Below are 20,756 nucleotides of genomic sequence, written 5' to 3' on the forward strand. Positions count from 1 at the left end.
CAATCGGCTAAAATTGAGTGACGCAGTGAGACATAGGCACGACAGGAAGTCAAGTCAAGTTCTGCTGCCGAAGAAAACAGATATTGTGGGAGCCGAGGCTCACTGGCTAGGCTTCTGCAAATCATGGGCAGTGCTGTTCGCTCCGCTGCGGTAAATTCAAATCAATGGAGACCCAGCGACCGCCGGACCCAACCTCACGGACCGCCCGTGGCAGCCGCTGGTGCCCGCTGTACAACAGCTGCTGCACGTGCTGAGCCAGAGTCTGATCATGCCTGGGTGGGGACAGTCCACCGTCCGTGCACACGTTTGCCGACTGAGTGCAGTGAGACATTGGAGAGGAGTCTGAGGCGGCCGCCCCCTAAACAGAATAGCTCGCCTTGCATGTAGGTGCCGCATTTGAGACTGCCAGCCAAGTGTTAATTATCTGCAAATTTTTATTTTTAGCGGCAGCACGTTTTCAGCTTAATTCTGCCCTGGCTCAAGGCTGCAGCCTGCAGGATGTGACCTTAAGAGTGTACCTCAGTCTGAGGCTGTCTTTCCCAAATTCAATGCCCTGAGGTTGCGCGCTAGAGGTTTGCGTTGGTGGTGACTTGGGGGAATGCTGGCTCAGAGGTATGCGAGTGCACATTTGGATAACCGTGTGTGTATTGTGGTACACGTGATGTCAGATTTTCTGGTGCACGTTCATAAGATACAGAGTGGGTGCGCTGCAGGTTTCATGGTATTCTCACAAGTGGCGATGCCAGTAGCGTGAGTGCACATTCGTTAATAAACTCAGATGTGTAGAGGTCAACGCACAGATTGTTGTCTCTGACTGCATATGAATTGCGGAATGTAAATTTAGTGCGTTTCAGGTGAATGAGTGCAGTACGTGAGCCTGTCGCCACGAGTACTATGTACATAGTGTTGATTGGCCATTGACTCTTCCACGAGTACACCTTCGTTTTCAGAATATAATACTTCACCCCCTCGGCCAGACAGTTGTGAAATGCCACTCCTTGTGTTTGGCCAGTTTGATGGCTGTCCGCATGGTGACCATTGGGAGAGCAGACTAGCTTTTATAGTCATCTCTGCTAAAGCAAGATCTCAAAAGATATGACTGCCTCCGGTGCCCTGCTGAAATAAGAGGCCTCTTGTTAGCCGCTCAGATTTGATAATTCGTGACTTCTAATATGATGTTAATTTACAACATTAATAGTAATATGCACAAAGGGACGATACCACCTTTTGGTGAACAGCGTTAGTGATTAAGGGCGTCTTTGAAAGGCTAATCCCCTCATAATAGTTGCAGAGGAAATAAAAGGAAGCTTTAGCAATGTAAGTATTTTTTAATCACTAACTTCAGCTCTAACAATATTAAAAAAACATGCTCGCAGCAGTGCAATTCAAATAAATTGCTCCGCCTGTATGAATAAGATTCCAAATTAAATGTGTAATGACCGCAAACTTTTCAGTGTTTTAAAATAGTCCCTCATGAATTCCAATAGAGGAGCGTGGGTTGTTTTAAAATAGTCCCTCATGAATTTCAAAGGAGGAGGGAGGGGTGGAATTTCTGCTTTTTGTTGTTCCCTCACCTTCATTGCTTGATTTTGCTTGCGTTAAAGTGTCACTCATAGTTGTTGAAATGTCACTCATAATTACACTGAAATTATAAAAATGTCACTCCTAGCAATCTGAAACCTTGGCAGCTATGTATTTGCATCTGTTCAAAAAGCACAGAAACAATGGCAACAATGCCTTCCAAAGTAAATAAATGTTGTGTTTATTTTCAAATCTAATTTCAAATAAAACACTTTTTTCTTTTTTTCAAAAGAATCTTACTTGTACCTCATGTTTTAAGTGTTTCATGAAACGAATTCCATTGAGAGCTCCCGGGAAGGCATTTAAAAGCTAATCACTCACCGATTAGAATCCAGCAACTAGGATTGCCCCAATACACAAACAATAGGTACTCAAGGAAAATAATCTTAACAGAAGAAGTAGGCCTTAAGGGCATTGTGAAAAGATTTGTAGTTGACAATCAAACAAAACGGGATGAACAGCTGGATCAACATCTAAGGGTCTCGTGAAACCAGAAGCTCAATGCAAACGCTCTGTAGATATGAACAAGAAATCAACGTTACACTCAAACCATACACTAAAATATTATCAGTCTGCCTTGTCCCAGAATATATTTAACCCAACCCTCATCTCAACATAATCAGTCTCTAATATTGCTGGTATAAGTTGTCATTGTGTCATGCAGCAACCATTTAAACTGAAGTGGGCATTATGCCATACTTTAATCGATTTATGCTTTCTCTGCTTTTTCCTCGGCAGCCCTCGGAAAGTTTGACTAGTACAATCTTTAATTGACACTTTTGGGAAATGCAGTTTCCAATTTCTCAATCTAGCATGCCTACTTTTTGAAGTAATATTTGATTTGCATTCCTACCATGTTTGAATTTTCTTAACACGACCAATATTATGAAATCCACTTGACATATGTCGAGTCTACATTCTATAGAATATAAAGTCAGTGGAGATTTATTGTTTTTCGTCTGAATATTTAATCTTGCATTCCTTCCACCTTATCTTAAATTTATTCAGCATTTTCTATGTAAAAAGGCCAGAGAGGCAGTGAGTGGAACAGATACAATGGGATGTTATACATGTAAATATTTACCTAAAATTAAAGATATTTATTTAGTTATTTTTCATACATTACATTTGCAGTAAAATTTAGCACAGAAAAGTACCTTCATAAGGTTTTCTTTTTTTTACCAACGTCTTTGCATTGCGATTTTCTTTTAGGTCTTTTGAAGTAACTGGCACTTTCAACGTCATTGTTTTTTACATCACAGTCAGTACCCAAAAAGCAAATGTGCAATTTCCATGTTGGTTTGTACAATCTACTACAGTTTACTGAGGATATACTTTATTTAATTAGATTCCATCTAATATTTCATTAATAACACTGTACACTCTGTTCATGTTTTTAATTTCCTTTTAAGTCTGGCTTTCTCAAAAGTTAATTTTTTTGTAAATATTCAATTAATATTGTTATGGGATATTCTTATTCTAGCGATTTCTTACACACTTTCATTTGCAATTACACGTTGATCTTCCTCTAGTGTAATTTGTCGCATTCTGTCAAGAAATTAATGCAGTACGTTTTTTCTAGGTGATGATGGGTCGAGGCAAGGCACCACTAATACAGACGCATACTTTGCAAATATTATTGGAGACAATTTAAGGACAAATGATACTACTATGAAATGAGAATGCGGTCTCTAGAGTACAAGAATTTCAGTTGGTCCAGAAGGGAGAAATCTTGGAGCATCCTCACCCTCCAGCCACCCAATTTTAATTACCAGGAGGTACATTGAAAAAACACAAACTTTATTCTATTGACCTCTCTGTATATATCTCCTGTAAAGAAGATGAGCAAAATCTTCTTCTTCAAGGTAGAATTCTATAAGTCCATGGTTCTCCTTTTTTTTGGAGTGGGGCTGGCACCACTGTCGGTAACGCAAGCGGAGATCACAGCTCTCTGCATTTCCTTAGAGTGCTCACCCTAATAATGTAATCCTTTGCATTGATGAATCCTATATACCAGCCTGAATAATTTATAGATATGGATACCAATCTTACCCTTGTGGTACACAATCCCCTTTCACAGATCCAGACTGTGGTAATGTAAAGTGATAGCCAAAGTGATTGTGCTGCAGTGGGTTGGGCCTACTTGTACAGTGGACAAAATAAACAAAAACGTGTCCTTGACCCCAAACAATATGTCCTGGTTCCAAGAAAGAAGGAATTACACACCCATGGCTGTGTATGAGTGTTGTTGTTAGGGTCCCCTACCTGATTCTGGAAATCTTACATTTGATCATCAAAAAGCAATTGTTCATTCTTGTCTATAGAAAATCTAACTATCTTGCTTGTTTCTACGATAGATTTTATGCATTTCCTTACTCCGTTCAAGTGATTTTTAAGACTGGCCAAGAAACATCATACCTAATTTTTCAGGTGTTAGCTGCTTTGGCAACTTGTTTATACCCGCATGCAGTGACGGCAGTTAATAGAGACTGATGTTAAATCTCTTCCTCATATCATGCTTTTATCCTCACTCTTTTCTTCTCTGGAAAAAGTAAATACTGGGCTTGTTCGTGCCACAGTTATCCATCATACCACCTGAAGACAGCCAAGGCTTACTTATACCAATGAACACACAGATATCTTTGAATACGTGTACACAACACGAGAACAGCGATGGTGCTTACAAAAGCATTTAAAAAGAGTTGCTGGTAGTTAACAAGCTTGCAGAGTCTTGACAGGCACCAGATCTCATTTACCACTTGTTGGGTAGGCATGAGCCATTTTTCCCCAACATTTACAATTTCGCTAATAATTAGGCCCCTGGGGCCAGAAAGGTAGTTGAATTTGAAGTATCCTTACCGATGGCCCTCTCAGTAGTTTTCCTTTTACTCGGGATGATACATCTGATAATTAATATTCAGGGCCGAGTATCGGAGGGGTGGCTCAGCCCAGCCCAGCCTTGAACAAGCCTGCCTTTGCCCGGTCTTGACTGCATCCTGCACTGCTTTAAGAGTGCAGTAGTTTTCAAAGCACCTCCTCAAACCGGTCCCGGAGCACTCTAGACCTTGGAGTTCACTTAAAGAGTCCAAACCAACATCCAGCAAAAGCACGTCCAACACTGCGGGCAAGATCAGTGGTTTTCTTAGCGCCTCCACCGCCTCCTCACACAGGGTCAGGAGCACTCTGGACCTCGGAGTCCACTTGACGAGTTCAAACGAACATCCAACAGAGGTGTGTTCATGCTGCAGGAGAGCACAGCGGTTTATTAGCACCTCCCCTGCCTCCTCACATGGGCCCATGGGCACTTTGGATCTGGGAGTCTACTTGAAGAGTTCATACCCACATCCAGCAAAGGTGTGTCCCTAGCTGCAGTAGTGATGATGACCAAATTCTCTTTCACTTAGCCGATGTGTCCCGCTGGAGATCTCTGATCACCTTACATTTCTACACACTGGTGGTGCCTGGTGAGGGTGTAGAAGTGTTCTTCAGGACTCTCATGCCCTCACCACACAGATAAGTAAGCACTGGCATAGCTTGAATCATTTTATTGGACTTTTTTCCTTTTTGTTGATCATCATCAAGAAGTAAAAAATGGCAGAAGATGATTCTATGAAAGAGGTATAATGTGAACAACAAGGACCCCCTGATTAGAATCAATAAATCTTGGGACAGGGAAAAATATTGTGTGTACAACTAAAAGCAATGTTATCAAACAAAAGGGAAGGGTACTTGCAAAGAAAAGGGCTTCAAAATAATTCCAATATAAACGTTCTAATCTCTTTAATAAGTGTTTATGTTAAAAACAAACATTGTATACATTAAAATTATATAAAATTGACATACATAAACAAAATATACAAAGTAAATACAATATTATCATGTAATATAAAAAAGGCAAAAAAGTGGCAGTCAATACTCTTGACACGCGTTTCGGAAAAACGCCTTCTTCAGGAGCCACAAATATATCTGAAATATACAATAAATAAATATAAAAATACAAACACCTACATTTATTAAAAAATCTGTTTCAATTAATGTTAAAACATCACATAGCACATACTTAATACAACAAATTTAGGACAATCTTTCTTTACAAAACACCTTCCCTACTAGCTGTAGCAATGTAATAATCGCTAATCAAGTTACAAAACTAATTTTATTATATTTGAGCAGTTGTTCAGTGGTCAAATCAAAGCAAAAAGGGGCCCCAATGGGGAATAACCATCCCAGGTTAATGTGAGAATGGGACAATTATATCCAAAAGTAAAGGGACTAGGAACATTCAATTGTTGAATAATTTTGGCCCCATTTATATGTACTAAAATATCACAAGGCAATTATATAATGCAAGGAAGTCAGTACTTACTCTTAAAATTTCATCACATTCACTAGTGTCAACTTCTAATTTCTCAACAGTTCATAGTTTGATGTTGTATAGGATATGACAATAGGTTACTGTTGGTGGAAGAGGACATGTATTTTAGATGCCAGTATAAGGCTAGAGTGCATCCCAGGTAAGTGATGATTGACACAACCTAAATAGTTCAGCCAAGGGCTCAAGTTGTTAATTCTAGTTGGGGCTAGATGGTTCTAATCATCGTATATACAAAAACCACATAGCCACGTTTCTAATTCTAAATACAATTTCATTATATACAACATCGAACTATGAGCTGTTGAGAAATTAGAAGTGGACACTAGTGAATGTGATGAAATTTTAAGAGTAAGTACTGACTTCCTTGCATTATATAATTGCCTTGTGACATTTTAGTACATATAAATGGGGCCAAAATTATTCGACAATTGAATGTTCCTAGTCCCTTTACTTTTGGATATAATTGTCCCATTATCACATTAACCTGGGATGGTTATTCCCCATTGGGTGCCCCTTTTTGCTTTGATTTGACCACTTAACAACTGCTCAAATATAATAAAATTAGTTTTGTAACTTGATTAGCGATTATTACATTGCTACAGCAAGTAGGGAAGGTGTTTTGTAAAGAAAGATTGTCTTAAATTTGTTGTATTAAGTATGTGCTATATGATGTTTTAACATTAATTGAAACAGACTTTTTAATAAATGTAGGTGTTTGTATTTTTATATTTATTTATTGTATATTTCAGATATATTTGTGGCTCCTGAAGAAGGCATTTTTCTCTAACGCCGAAACGCGCGTCGAGAGTATTGACTGCCACTTTTTTGCCTTTTTTATATTACATGATAATATTGTATTTACTTTGTATATTTTGTTTATGTATGTCAATTTTATATAATTTTGGTGTATACAATGTTTGTTTTTAACAAACACTTATTAAAGAGACTAGAACTTTTATATTGGAATTATTTTGAAGCCCTTTTCTTTGCAAGTACCCTTCCTTTTGTTTGATAAGATTGCTTTTAGTTGTACACACAAAATCTATGAAGGAGAGGAACATCAGAGTGGATTGGATGAAGAGGTGTAAGCTGCCCACAAGTGGTGAATGTTCCAAACCCATCATCTAGGACTACAATGCTCCTCCACTTGTCAAATGTAGGACAACACTTACATTTGTATCCTCAAGTCTCTCACTGGTTTTATATCCATCTTTGTATACAGCCTGCTCACAAGCAACATGGGCCAGTTGCCGTTATGTATACAAGTTGGCATGGGAAGAGTTGAGGAAGAAAGAAAAAATAAATACAAGTCTGTGCAACGATCAGCAGACCTGTGATGCAATGCGTTTGCCATTAGATGATGGCAAATGTCATGCAAAGGTGGCTAAACTCCATTTGGTGCACTGCGGAAAATATGAAGACTTGCGCCTCTCTGCATTAATTGCTAAAATGTAGTCCCAACAAAGAGGTTTAAAAAAATATGAACAATGGCAATCAAAGGCAGCTTTTTGTCCATGCAGTGGGGCATCTCCTGCCTTTCAGTTCGTACAAAAAAGGCAGATTTAGAATTCTTTGTGTCGTACTTTTCATTTAACATCATGGTGGACTTACTATCTCCCCTAAAGCAGTGGTAGACTACCTGAAATATTTATACTAATTTGCCAGGGCAGGGGGACGTTCACCACCAAAGAGGCTGAGACTACTTTGGCAGAAATAACTGTTACAGGGATGACGGGACTCTGGGTGAAAATCCACCAAATGCCGGAGGCTGAAGACAGAATTTCAGTCACCAAATGTGGGCACTAGAGATGTAACTGAGTACTGTAAAGCGGAGTACTCAGTCAGTGCCCACATACCTTACCTTCCTAAAATGGGGCGAGTTTGCCGGATAGTAGTTTCTCTGTATGTAACGGAGACTACATGTCCATTTCGGTGAAACAATTGCCTTTTCAATCTTTCAGTGAGCTAACCAAATCAAATAAGGTGGATGATTGATCACTCTAAATTAGAGGATGGTTCACATTAAGGTTTGGCAAGGTTAGCTTTGAACATTGACGTAGTTAACGGTTGCACCAGAGACTCTCTGATCTCCTGTAGCCTTCCTAAGATGAAAATTGGTCAACAAGGAAGATTGCTGCTAATAGATTTAGTAAAATGAGGATAATGACAAAGGCACCAGAGTGAAGTTCTGCAAGTGTTTTATCCATTATCTCATTCACCAAAATTGCATAAACTGGATTGCAACACCCCCTTAAAGACTTTTGGAAACCAGATAAATATACATAAGATTACGTTGCTAAATGCAGAAATATACATGGGCAAAAGGAGGGAGGGTGGCCAAGTAAGGCTTATGTTGAAACATCACATCAAACTTCAGAAAGAAAGGAGGCCCGAAAATCGAATACTATGCGTGAAAAAGGAGCAGAGTAATTTGCACGATTCCGGACAATGAAAAACGGAAGGTTGAAGATTTACGGCCGCAATGTAGCTCGCTCTTGTAGTCCTTGAGGGCCCAATAGTTATTGGAAGAGACACATCTCCAAAGATGATCCGCTGATCAAGTGATGGCTTTCAAAGCAGTAAATGAATGCAGAGCCAGAGAAGGGCTTTAGGTCTGGAAGGCATCCATGTCTAGGAGACGGAGCAAGTTTTTTCAGAGCGGATGTGGAAAATTGGTCATAGATGATCCCCGGGTAGTAGAGGAATTGTTGAGTTACTCCACTATATTGTGAAGGGTAATATTTATGCTTGCACTTGGCATAATCATTTCATGAGGTTTTTGGAGAAGAACTCTAGGGAAGAATTCGGAAAGCAGTAGATAAACGGCCACACCAGATTACCAGGGATCTTAATCGGTGTTGTACATAAAAGATACAATCAAAACTGTCACCTTTAATGTACAGTCAACCCATGTTTGAATGTTAAAAGAGTTAGTATGGTCCATCAACTACTGGTACTTTACACAAAGGTTCATCTTGCGTAGGTTAACGTCCACCGTTCCAGAGCTATTCATTTTGAAGAGGAGTACTTTTGTTCCACTGTGATTTTAAGGAAATAGACCGAGCAATTGATAGATTAGACCATTCATCAGCCAGTTCCAGTTGTACATAGTATATGCAGAGAAATACACATCAAGAAACTCAGAATTTCCAAGATATGCAACAAAAGATTGTCCATGTATCTATCCCATAACAGCACTAGGCCTGACAGTCGGGTGAACAGTAGTTACATGGTCAGAGGTATCAATAAGGAGTGACTTACTTCATACCCAGGTGGGTGCTGTGGTTTCCGCAAGCTTTTTCCAAATGAGGAAAATAAAAAAAATTGCTCATCTACTTACCCAGTCTGCCTTAATCCAGGTCACTATTGCCCTGGTTATGTCCCGCTTGGATTATTCCAATAGCGTTTATCTGGGACTCCCAGTGGGCCTATCAAAGAGACTTCAACTAGTCCAGAACCAGGCGGCTAGACTCATCCTAAAGCAGCCAAAATGGTCTTCTATTAAACCAGGTCTAGAAATGCTACACTGGCTTCCGATTTCCCAACGCATTGCCTTTAAAGCTGGCTGTATCACCTTCAAGGCCACACAAGATAAAGGCCCTGCCTTTATTTGCAGCCTGGTCTCTAAATATACTCCCACTAGAAGCCTGCGCTCTGCTCAAAAATCTTTATTGGAGGTGCCTCGCTTCAAAAGGAAGCGACAGGGCGGCTGCTGCTTTCGCCATCTAGCAGCTTTATTTTGGAACTCCATCCCCTTGCCGATTAGGCAGAGTAAGGATTTGCTCACCTTCCGCAAGGAATTAAAAACCTGGTTATTCTCTCAAGCCTACCATTAACCCTGTCAGCTTAGTGTTATGTTGTTCGGACTCTTCATATTTCCTATAGCGCCATGAAGCCCACGGGCGTACGAGCGCTTTACAAATTGATTTTAACATAACATAACATAACATACAAACAGTAGTTTGAGTATTTTAATTGTGTGCTGGACATAGAGTTGTAAAGTCTGAGATGACACAGCGCAAAGGCACAGCAAAGCATCACAGTGGTAATATGTTCAATGAAAGGTAGTGTCACCCACCATTTGAAGCGAAGCGCATACCAGGTGATTCCTCACATTAATGAGGCGGGTGAAGCAGTAACTTACTTCCAAGAGACAGTCTTTAAGGCCCCAGGTAAAGAAGCCCTGATTAAAAAGCTCTTTAAAAGCACCTCAACTAAAGTAATCAGCAAGAAGCACTCAGAAGCACCGAAGGATAGTCAGCTTCATCCTAGATAACTGGAATAAAAATGACACACAAAATATGCCTGAAAAGGCTTGCCTCTCTATAGCAATATCAAAAGATGGAAATATTTCTGGCCAAAGAGCTTTCCTGAACGATTCCATACTTAAAGTGTCTTGCTCTGCTAACAATCTCTTTAGTCCCCAAAAAGTGGTCACCTGCTGCCCATCTTCCTTATCTTTCTTGGTCACAGACTTCATCACAAGAAATCTGAGCTTGTCCTACACTTCTCATCCAAGATTCCAAAGATAAAAGCATGGATTAGTAACTCTGCAACTCCCTTTATAGACGTTTCTGGGCTTGTGGAGTGTCCTTCCCATCTACCTACTGAACATCCTTTCCGCCAGCCAGCCAGGATGAGGTGGAGGTGGCCTTTAGGAAGATCAAATGAGGGTTCCCTGATTAAACATGACCAGTTTCTTTCCACAGGCTTGTTCTTCAGTGTTGGCTCCTGTCTTGACTACCATCATCATTATTGGTGGTCTTTCTCCTTCACCTATTTTTATGGGGAACTAAAGAGAGGGATCATGTCAGGGGGAGTCCAGAGGGGGGCCGGCGCCACTTACTCGGGTGCTTGGTCCGCACAGAAAGACAAGATAGGATCCAGTCGTGACAGGGTTAACCCAAACCTCATGCCCTCTCCCCTGCAGGATGACGCGGAAAGCAACATCGAAGACAACCAATAACAGCCGCAGGTGGTGGAGAAAAAGAGTCTCTCAAGAAGGCGGGGAGAGTCCAGAAGACGCCGAAAGGGAAGACGCAGAAGACGCCGAGACTGAGGAACGCAGGAGAAAGCGGAGTCTGCAGCTGGAACTAGAGGAATGGAATCAACGGTTGGACCGCGCCACCAACACCACCGCTGAAGACACGGAGACGTGGAGTGAGGAGTGGTGGACTCCCCCAGGAGACACGCGCTTTCCCCTGTAACTCTGGAGAGTTACGGCACTGGCGGTGAGTGAACCGATCGCCGGGGACGTGTCCACAACAAAAGGAAGGGGGGGGAGATAGAAAGGAAGGGGGCATTGAAGTCTACAATTCTTAATCGCCAAGAAGTTCTCAATGGGACTTTGATTTAATCGCTCCACATGCATAGAATCCCGGGGCATTTCTTGTTATGTTTTGGTCATCAGGCGAATAGACCGCTCCTAGTGAATGAATGAATGAAAATCGATTTGTATGGCGCAACTTAACCCGGAGGCATCAAGGCGCATAAGATGGAAACAGCGGAGTAGTCTGAGGCTCCTAAGGGAGGGTTACAGGTAGGACTCTGAAAAGCCAGGTTTTTAGATTTTTTCGGAAGAGGGCAAGAGACGGCTGGCCCTTAAGGTCAGCTGGAAGCCTGTTCCACAGTTTAGGGGCAAGGGAGAAAAAGGCCCTCCCTCCCCACCTGGCCGTGACAGTTCGGGGAATAATCAGGAGGTTTTTGTGGGCCGATCTCAGGGCCCTGCCCGGGGTGTAGAAGGACACGAGAGACCCAATGTCCTCAGCACCTAGGCCGTGTAGGGCACGGTAGGTAAGGACAAGGACCTTAAAGTTAATCCTGGCCTGCACAGGCAGCCAGTGGAGGTTTTTTCTAATCCCCGAGACGGAAACATGTCTGGGGGCATCCACTACAAACCTGGCTGCAGCGTTTTGGACAACCTGGAGACGATGAATGAGCTTTTTGCTTATGCCAAGATAAAGGGCATTGCAGTAGTTCAGGCGCGGGGAAATTAGGGCCACTGAGACCTGTTTCCGGGCGTCAGGGGAGAGGTAGTGTACGAGTTTCCTGAGGATCCTCAGTACACCACAGCAAGTGGAAGTCTTATTGACTTGTTTGTCAAAAGAAAGTGTGGTGTCAATAGTGACCCCCAAATTCCGGGCAAACAAGAGACGGCTTGGGGCATATTCCGAGGGCAGGCGGCCACCAGTCCTCCGACCAGAGATCTTGTTTGCCACCAAAGATGAGGACCTCAGTTTTTTCCCCATTGAGTTTGAGGAAATTCGAGGTCATCCAACCTGCTACGGCTACCATGCAGTTCTTGAAATTTAAGGCCGTGGACTCCACAGAATGGGATAGGGAGACCATTATCTGAGTGTTGTCGGCGTACGACAGGACTTCCAATCCAAAAGATCTAACAAGTATTGCAAGTGGGGCCATGAAAAGTGTGGGGCTCAGGGATGAGCCCTGTGGGACCCCACAATGTAAAGGCTTGGCGGAGGAAAGGAAGTCATCCAGTTTGACCTTTTGAGCACGCTGGGTGAGGAAGGATTTCAGGAGACCCTAAGCCGGTCCTTCCACTCCCATCTCCCCGAGACGTCTAGCCAAGATGGAGGGGGACAGGGTGTCAAAAGCGGCTGTAAGGTCGAGCAGGATAAGAATGGTAGACTGACCACTGTCGACCTTAGCGCAGATGTTATTGACCACCACTGTTAGAGCTGACTCGGTGCTATGCGCCTTCCGAAAGCCATGCTGAGAGGGGTCTAGCAGGCTGGCGTTGTCCAGGAAGGCGCTGAGATGGAAATTGAGGTGGGCCTCGAGCATCTTGAGGGGGGCAGGGAGAAGGGATATGGGCCGGTAATTTTTTAGGATCCAAGGTGGGCTTTTTCAATAAGGGCTTGACAATGGCCAGCTTTCAGGTTGCAGGGAAGACGCCGTTCGAAATTGCCAGATTCATTACGTCCAGATATAGGGGGAGCAGGACCTCTCTCAAAATTTTGAGAGGGCAGGGGTCCAGGGGAGATCCTGACTTAAGTTTGTCAAGAAAGCCATTTAGGACTTCATAGGACAGTAGAGGGAAGTCGGACAAATGTCCTCGGGGGGCCAAAGGCAGACTGGGCCGAGAAGGGAGGTCAGATGGCGGGGCAGTGTCCTGAATGGAGTTAAGGTCTTCTAAGGTGGAATAGATGTCCACAATTTTGGTGTGGAAGAACATGGAGATTTGGTCGCAGAGTATTTGGGATGCGACAATGGGGTCTGGGATCGGAATGAGAGTCCACAATATTAAAAAGATCTCTAGGGGAGCTGAGGGAGGTGGTCAAATTGGTGAAATATGACTGTTTGGCAGCTAAGATTGCGGCCTTATATCCTATGATGAGTTTTTTGTGTTTAGTTCTTTCATCAGGGTCAGGGTGGGCTCTCCAGAATCTTTCTTGCCTCCTACACTAGTGTAAGGGAGTCAGAAATCCACGGGCCGACGGACGTTTCCTGGCGCAGTAATGGGGTTTGGCTGGGGCATGAATATTAACTGCCTCAGAAATGGTGTTGATAAGCTCCCGAGTGGCAGTATCCGTTTCAGTTTTCGGAGTGGACTTGAGATAGGGGATGAAGGGGCTAAGGGACTCGTTTATTCCTCTGTAGTTCCTTTTCAGAGTCCAGATGTTATTTTCCTTTGCGGGCAGATCCCGTAGCCCAGATGTGAACTCCATAGGAACTGCCTTATGATCAGACCATGAAAGGGGGACGGGGAGGCCTACTTCCAACCTAGGGCCATTAGTAAAGATCCCATCTAGTGTATGGCCCACAGAGTGGGTGGAGCATCCCACTTTTTGTAAAAGGCCACAGGAAGCCAAAGAGTCCACAAGGGATATGGTGTCGGGCGAGATAGAGTTTTCAAGATGAAAATTAAAATCGCCAAGGATGGTGAAGTTGGGTTTGTCAATGAATGGTTCAAGAATTTCTAGGAGACTAGCAGTAAAGGCCGACCTGGGGCCAGGGGGTCTGTAAATTAAAATACCCGTGAAGGACACCGTGGGGGAGGGACTAATAGAAAAATGAACGGCCTGGAAGGAGTTCTGAGGGGTGAGGAGGCATTCAATGCGGCAGGTTGAAGAGGTATTATGTAGAATGCCAATACCCCCACCTTTTCGACCTACTCTATCGAGTCTCGCAAAGGCGTAACCATCGGGGATAGCGTCAACCAGGTCAGGACCAGCTGATTCTGAACACCAAGTTTCGGTGACGAAAGCCCACGAAGGCTTCCTTTCAGAGATAAAGTCTCTAAATGCAATATTGTTTTTCACTAAAGAGCGAGCATTTAAGAGGCAGCCCATTTCCCCAGAGGAGGGGGGGGGGGGATTGAATCCCCGTGACAGTCGGGACAACTGGGGGTGCGAGAGGGGAAGTGTTACGCAAATTCTTAGAGCACCGACATTCAAAACCACCTTGCAGCTCCTCCGGCACGTACTTGTAGTGACAACTTTGCCAAGGTGGCCTGAGTGCTTTCAAGGCGCTGAGGGAGTAGATAGTGTTTGTAATAGGGGAGGGGACCGACACATCAGCCGATCTGGCCCCTGGCACCTCCTTGGCGCTGACGGGCGCAGACGGGCAGGACTCTGGCACGGCTCCGGCACGAGTCCGGCGCGAGTCCGGCGCGAGTCCAGCGCGTCCGCTGATTGCGTCCGCTGCGCGGAGGCATGGACGTCCCCTTTTATGCGCAGCTAGAGCGCGAGAAATCACAGCCACACACAATATGGCCGCAGTTAGTCTGTACCCGGGACCAACTCCACAGCGTCAATACTCGGCTGGGAGTGGCCCAGGGCAGCGGGGAGGAGGGGGAAGGAGTCAGCAATAAAGAGCTTATTAAATCAAGCAATTTAAGGTAATGTTGCAAATAAGTTTTAAAAGCGTCGTTTTACGCAGTTTTCCGATTTACAAGTAAGTTTAAAAACAGAGCAACACAACCTCCCGGCTTCCGCCTCAGGAGGGACACAGACACTCAATCAAACGAGCGCAGGGTCGAGAGAAGCCCCTTTTATGTGCAGCTAGAGCGCGAGAAATCACAGCCACACACAATATGGCCGCCTTTAGTTTGTACCCGGGACCAACTCCACAGCGTCAATACTCGGCTGGGAGTGGCCCAGGGCAGCGGGGAGGAGGGGGAAGGAGTCAGCAATAAAGAGCTTATTAAATCAAGCAATTTAAGGCAATGTTGCAAATACGTTTTAAAAGCGCCGTTTTACGCAGTTTTCCGATTTACAAGTACGTTTAAAAACAGAGCAACACAACCTCCAGGCTTCCGCCTCAGGAGGGACACAGACACTCAATCAAACCCTAGTGCCTATTTTATTTTCTATTTGAAGGCAATATTAATTTGTTGAGAAACATGTTCTTGTTGGTTGGGCCTGTGGTTCTTTCTTTTGTCAGGGGCAGGTACTTATGACCCCATTTTCTAAAAACTAACCCGGATACAATAATTTAGCCTGTGTACCTTTTCTTTGACCTCTTTCCACCGATACCTGCATGTCCCTCCCTCACCAGTAACACCATTGCTTTTCTTGTACAGCACAAAAGAGCACCTAAGGAAGGGGAAGGGTAGTACAGAAAGACCAAAACAGCTCAGAAAACTTACCGCCACTATTATTTCTTTTCCTTCTAAGTATCCTGGGGGAACACCATTTCCTGTGAGGAAGAGCACGAGATTCCAGGTAGGAGGCTGAGTGCTGACGGCGGTGAATCCCACCTGACGAACTGTACCTACAGAACAAAACTTCACCACCCCATATTGTTTTTTTTATTATTTCTCCTGGGTCCACAATCCTGTACTAAGGTTACTTCAATAAAGATTTGGACACAAGCATTCACCCCATACGGCCTCCTAGCTTTCATTTCCGACCCTCCCTCTGACAGATCATTAATCCTTTTTTGAAAAGTGACAACCTAGTCAATGCTGAGGTCTATAACTACATACATATTACTGGCCCTGAGCAATATTGCGGAGTATGTACCTTTTCAATCAACTAACTAGATCTCTAGAAGAAACCAATTAGTTGGATGCATGGCAACTGGGCTTTCGTCCAGGGAGAGGCAATGAAGCTCCCTCGCTTTGCCTCTGCATGCACTGAGAGTTTGGGTAGATCAAGGAGACTTATGCACTCCTTTTGCTATATATGTTCTTGGAATTTGAAACTGTGGACCATGACTAACTTTTAAAACATCTCAATGAGGTTGGATACAAGAGCAAAACGTTGGAAAGGTTTGACTCCTTCCTTAAGGGGGTCAGAGATGGTGTTTCTTTCTCCATACAGGTTCCCCTGAATAAGGAGTTACTTGAGGGGTCCCTCAGAGCCCCTCGCTTTCATCAATGATATTTAATATCAACATACACCAGCTGATCTTCCTGATCAGGGCGTTTGAATGCATGACAATTTCCTATAATAATGGCATGGCACTCATAATACATGTTGATCATCAAGCATATCGTTCTATAGCAAATCCTACACTTGCATGTTATCTATCCAGTGGTGGATGGCTACTTATGTTTTGTAGCTCAAAGTTAAAACATATTAGTAGTTGGAAACCACCACAAGAGGAGGCATGACTATCTGTAGCCTACTCCTATTAAGGCCAAACCACCTGGGGTCTATCCACCCCCCTCTTCAGCTTAAGGCTGTTACCTTGTCATGCTTTTTCAGATTAAAATGATTATGGCACTTTTTTTCTTGCCATCTCACTTGCATGCTCAAGTTATTTCAGCTTATGTTCTCTCCAAGATAGATTGCGGCAATCTTCTCTTTCTTGGTCTTTCTGACTCTTCCTTGAATCATCTGCAACAAATTCAAACATGGCCATGAGAGGGGCCTTCAGGTTAAAGAAATGTGACCGAGTCACACTAGCATGTGCTTGGACTAAGTTGGCTGCTGGTAAAACAAAGAATTAAGTTTAAAGCCTCAAAAAGTCTCTCTGGCATCTTGCTTTGAGTGTTACACCTCCAAAAGAAATGTGTAATGAAAAAGTCAGCACTTGTTTTTTTTACTACCATCTATAGGGACAGCTAAGGCAAGTGGAATCTCAGTCTCTTTCCTGGGACCCAAAACTATGTAATGGTCTAACGTTGGGGATAAAATCTATTGACTTCCACCTTTGTTTTTAAGAAAGTCTCTAAAGACATTTTTGTTCTGTCAAAGGTTCCTCTGTGCTGGAGTTCATCATGTCAATGGTTCATAGCGCCAAGATGTCCCTAGAGGGGGAAGATTGTGCTTTATACATAAATTTCCATTCCATTGGTGCCACAAGCCCAGTGTTGGCTGTGGCTCAACCCTGGACGGGCCTAGACATTCGCTGCAGACATGTAGAAGTCAGGCTAAAATAACTAATGCGTATCTGGGTGGGTTGAGATAGCAAAGTCGTCAGGAGGGACCATTTCTCTGACAAGGCAGAACGCCGTCAACGGTGCTAACAGAATAAACTACCAAGCTGGAAACATAGACTACCTATAAATGTTGGTTGCCAGAAAAAAAATATTTTTATTCGCTTCAAAGCAAATAAATAAAACTCATTACACACAAGAAAAAGCCAGGCAAACTTTCATAGCGGTAAAAGAAAGTGCGAAAGACAAAAGAAATAATAGAAATAATTAATCGCGGTAAGAGAAAATGCGAAAGACAAAAGAAATAATTTAAAGCAAATGAACAGGGAAAAAAGTGTGCTACTTTCCGGGAAACTTAGATTCCTGAGAGAAAACTTAACTTGTGACCAGAGCTTTTAACAAGAAGCCTCTGCCACTTAAGAGATGTGGTTGTTCCCAATGCTGTGGCACCTTAATTAGAAACGAAGATACTCAACCATCTGAAGAGAAACATCTTCGGAAGCACAGAGTTCTCGGTAAGAACACTTCTTCAGGTAAATCATCTGACATTTGTTATTTATATGGCTCTCAGAAGAAATTCCACATTCTGGAGATCTGAGTTACATTATTAGGCATCACAAAAATAACATTTGCATTTGCAGCAGGTTTTTCCAAAGGTTAATCAAGAAGTCATACATACCATGCCAGTGGTTTTAGCCCCAGGGTTTTTCATGATTTCAGCCACACTTTCTCGCACATCTTTGACAAATGTCTGTGCAATTCCAGGCTTGGTGTGCAGCATTGTTACACAGAGGTGGATGCTAAGGAGAAATGTTTTGAAGAATAAAAAAAAGGTTTGTCAGCCAGATGGACATTACATTTTAAAGTGAAACAGGAAGAACAAATCCGGTTACACGCGTAGGAAAGCAAGCAATCAATCCTGAAGTTTCAAAAGACAAGTGCAACCAACAATTTTGTGCCCCCAACTGAAGTTAGATCTTACCATATTGAATCCCCGAATTACTAAGTGATCCTTTAAAATAACGAAAAACAGCATTCCCTGCTGACCAAGTTATTCTCCAAAGTAACTCCTTAGTTTTACACAAAGGAACTATACCAGAGTAGGTTTTGGAAATTAGGAACTGAGTAAGTGTTCCACATGTGAGTGGGAGAATGTGGTGGTCTGGACAAAGGAGTAGGGTCAAATTTGGGGTGGGCTATTAAGGGGCTTAAGGAGGAAGGGCGCAGGAGTAACTATAGCTTAATACTACCCTTGCAATAATAATCTCACTTAATCATCTATATGAAAAAATTATTTGGCATGTGTCTGAAGAAATGGGTGTCTACTGGTTATAGGAATTTTCACGGCAGGAAAGTCAGACATGCTCACTCTACAATGGTGACTGTCCCACTGTGAACTATTTGCCCCACTCGACTGCACTTTCCCAAGTGTTGTTACCTTCTTTTGTTTGTTACATTAGTGATGCTCTTTCCCCAAAGTCATGTCTATTGGGTGAAGAGCAGGTCTCTTAATCTGTAGCAGGTAGGGCAAGGCCACACCTTGAATGTGGAGCGGTGACTGGCTTATACGTCTCACCAGTTTATATTTGTACCGCAATTTATTTTGTTATGTTGGGCCATTGGGAGAGGTTGCCCCAATTGCTCTAGCCCTGCCTTCACATGCAAAGTCAGTAGAATGTGTGAGGGGACGCGCCAATGGCAGAGTGCAGATAAAATAGATTGGAACAGATCTATGAAGAGCAATGGTGGTTCCTTTGGCTCGGAGTGAAGATGTATGAATCTTTTCCAGAGGATAAATGGTACAGGTTGAGTTACTCTACAAAATTCAGAAGACAACCACAGGGTACATTCCAATAAGCCTTTTGCACGCTTTCACCTTGTTCTGGACTCCTGAGGACCTTTATGCTCCACAAACAACTTTGTATACTGGAGAAATGGCCAAAACCTTCCAAACAGCAGCAAAGAATGTATTGAGCATCCAGGTTATAAAGAGCTCTACCAGTCACAAACACCTTATGAAGAAAAACAAATGATGAGCGAAACTGAATTTAAATGGAATTCTGATGAACATCTTTCCAAAAACAGAAAAATTGGTTTTAATATTGATATAACCGTTTTTAATGTATTTCCTCTAACAAAGCCTGTTGCTTATAATCCAGGGAAGGTGCAATTACTGCAAAATGTGCATATAATAACATTTATTGGAAGCTATATTTCTATCAGCTTATAAGCACCTGCCATAATATTCAAATCACATGCTGGATGAGAATTCCAATCAGTAGGAATCTAGTGTGACAACATCAAAGTGGCCCTTAATGTATTTATACTCTGCAGAAAAGAAGTTTGCACAATCCCTTTATTAGGTGAAAGGTCTTCTGTGTTTTTTTTAGTATGTTGATGACATAAAACATTACATCTGATTATGCCCGAAGAAGCCTATTAATAATTTGCTGGGGAGCTCATGAGAAATGTGGTGTTGCTCACTGTAATGAAAAGAGGAAGGAGCTATTCATCAACCACCCTCCCACTGTAGGAGAAATATACTATATTGTGCACTGTTGATCCAATAAGCGCACTTGACACGCAGTTTTGTTTCTGTGGCAGGCAAAGGTAATAAGGGAGGATATTCTGACACCTTAAAGTTGATATTTGAGGAATAAACATCAAAAGATGTTGGGAAGACTTATTCATAATAATATTACATTGGTGCTAGGGTCATTGCAGCAATGGCTGTCATATTACCCATGTAAAGTAATTGACAATCCATTGTTCCCTTACTTTTGGCAATAATGCTTGATGCACTGAAGTTATGACTACTGGTAGTCTTTGCATATGGTGGCCACTAATGTAATATTGTCTGATGTGATGTGATCACTATTACATTGCTTAGAATATTAGTAGCTCAGGAGAATTTACATTTCACATAAGTAGCTCTTATTACAGAAAAGGTTGGAAACCCCTGCTGTAATACATTGATGTGGTGCTCCCTGCCCGTGGGCTCCACTTGTACAGAAATTTCATACTTCTCTTGTAAGCCACCCACCCTATTAAGCGTTCCTCTATTATTATCGTATCATGAGGAATAGGGATTAAGAAACAAGAGCTTGCACAGATGGTTATCCTTCACCGCTGGAGACTCATACACTTTTTATGTAATAACCACTAGGTGTTTCCAGTCTACCAATCTTTGTGACTGATGAGTGCAACAAAACATTCCCAACAACTTCATCACTGTTTTTAGTTTTACTGTGCGATCTTGTAAATATGAATGTTATCCTGAATTGCAGAATTATCTAAATGGTTGAGCAAATTAAAGGATGGAGATACTAATATCTTCTCCTAAAATGTCTACTTGAGTAACGTGGTAGTCGCCATAAAGCGCTTCAACACCTCCTCAGGGGTAGTAAGCGCTATATAAATATAATCACGATGCAATACACTTTTGGCCTGTAG

General features: G+C 42.6%; 1 protein-coding gene across 1 annotated transcript in view; it reads right to left on the bottom strand.

The window, feature by feature from the left end:
• Positions 1 to 20,756, bottom strand: part of SGPL1 (sphingosine-1-phosphate lyase 1) — a 405,741-nt gene that overhangs the window by 18,718 nt on the left and 366,267 nt on the right. The window contains exon 13 of the mRNA XM_078643255.1: positions 17,983 to 18,103. Coding sequence (XP_078499381.1) covers positions 17,983 to 18,103 — 121 coding nt within the window. The remainder of the gene's footprint in view (positions 1 to 17,982; positions 18,104 to 20,756) is intronic.

The sequence above is a fragment of the Lissotriton helveticus genome, chromosome 5_1, assembly GCF_964261635.1.
Source record: "Lissotriton helveticus chromosome 5_1, aLisHel1.1, whole genome shotgun sequence".
Taxonomy (NCBI): domain Eukaryota; kingdom Metazoa; phylum Chordata; class Amphibia; order Caudata; family Salamandridae; genus Lissotriton; species Lissotriton helveticus.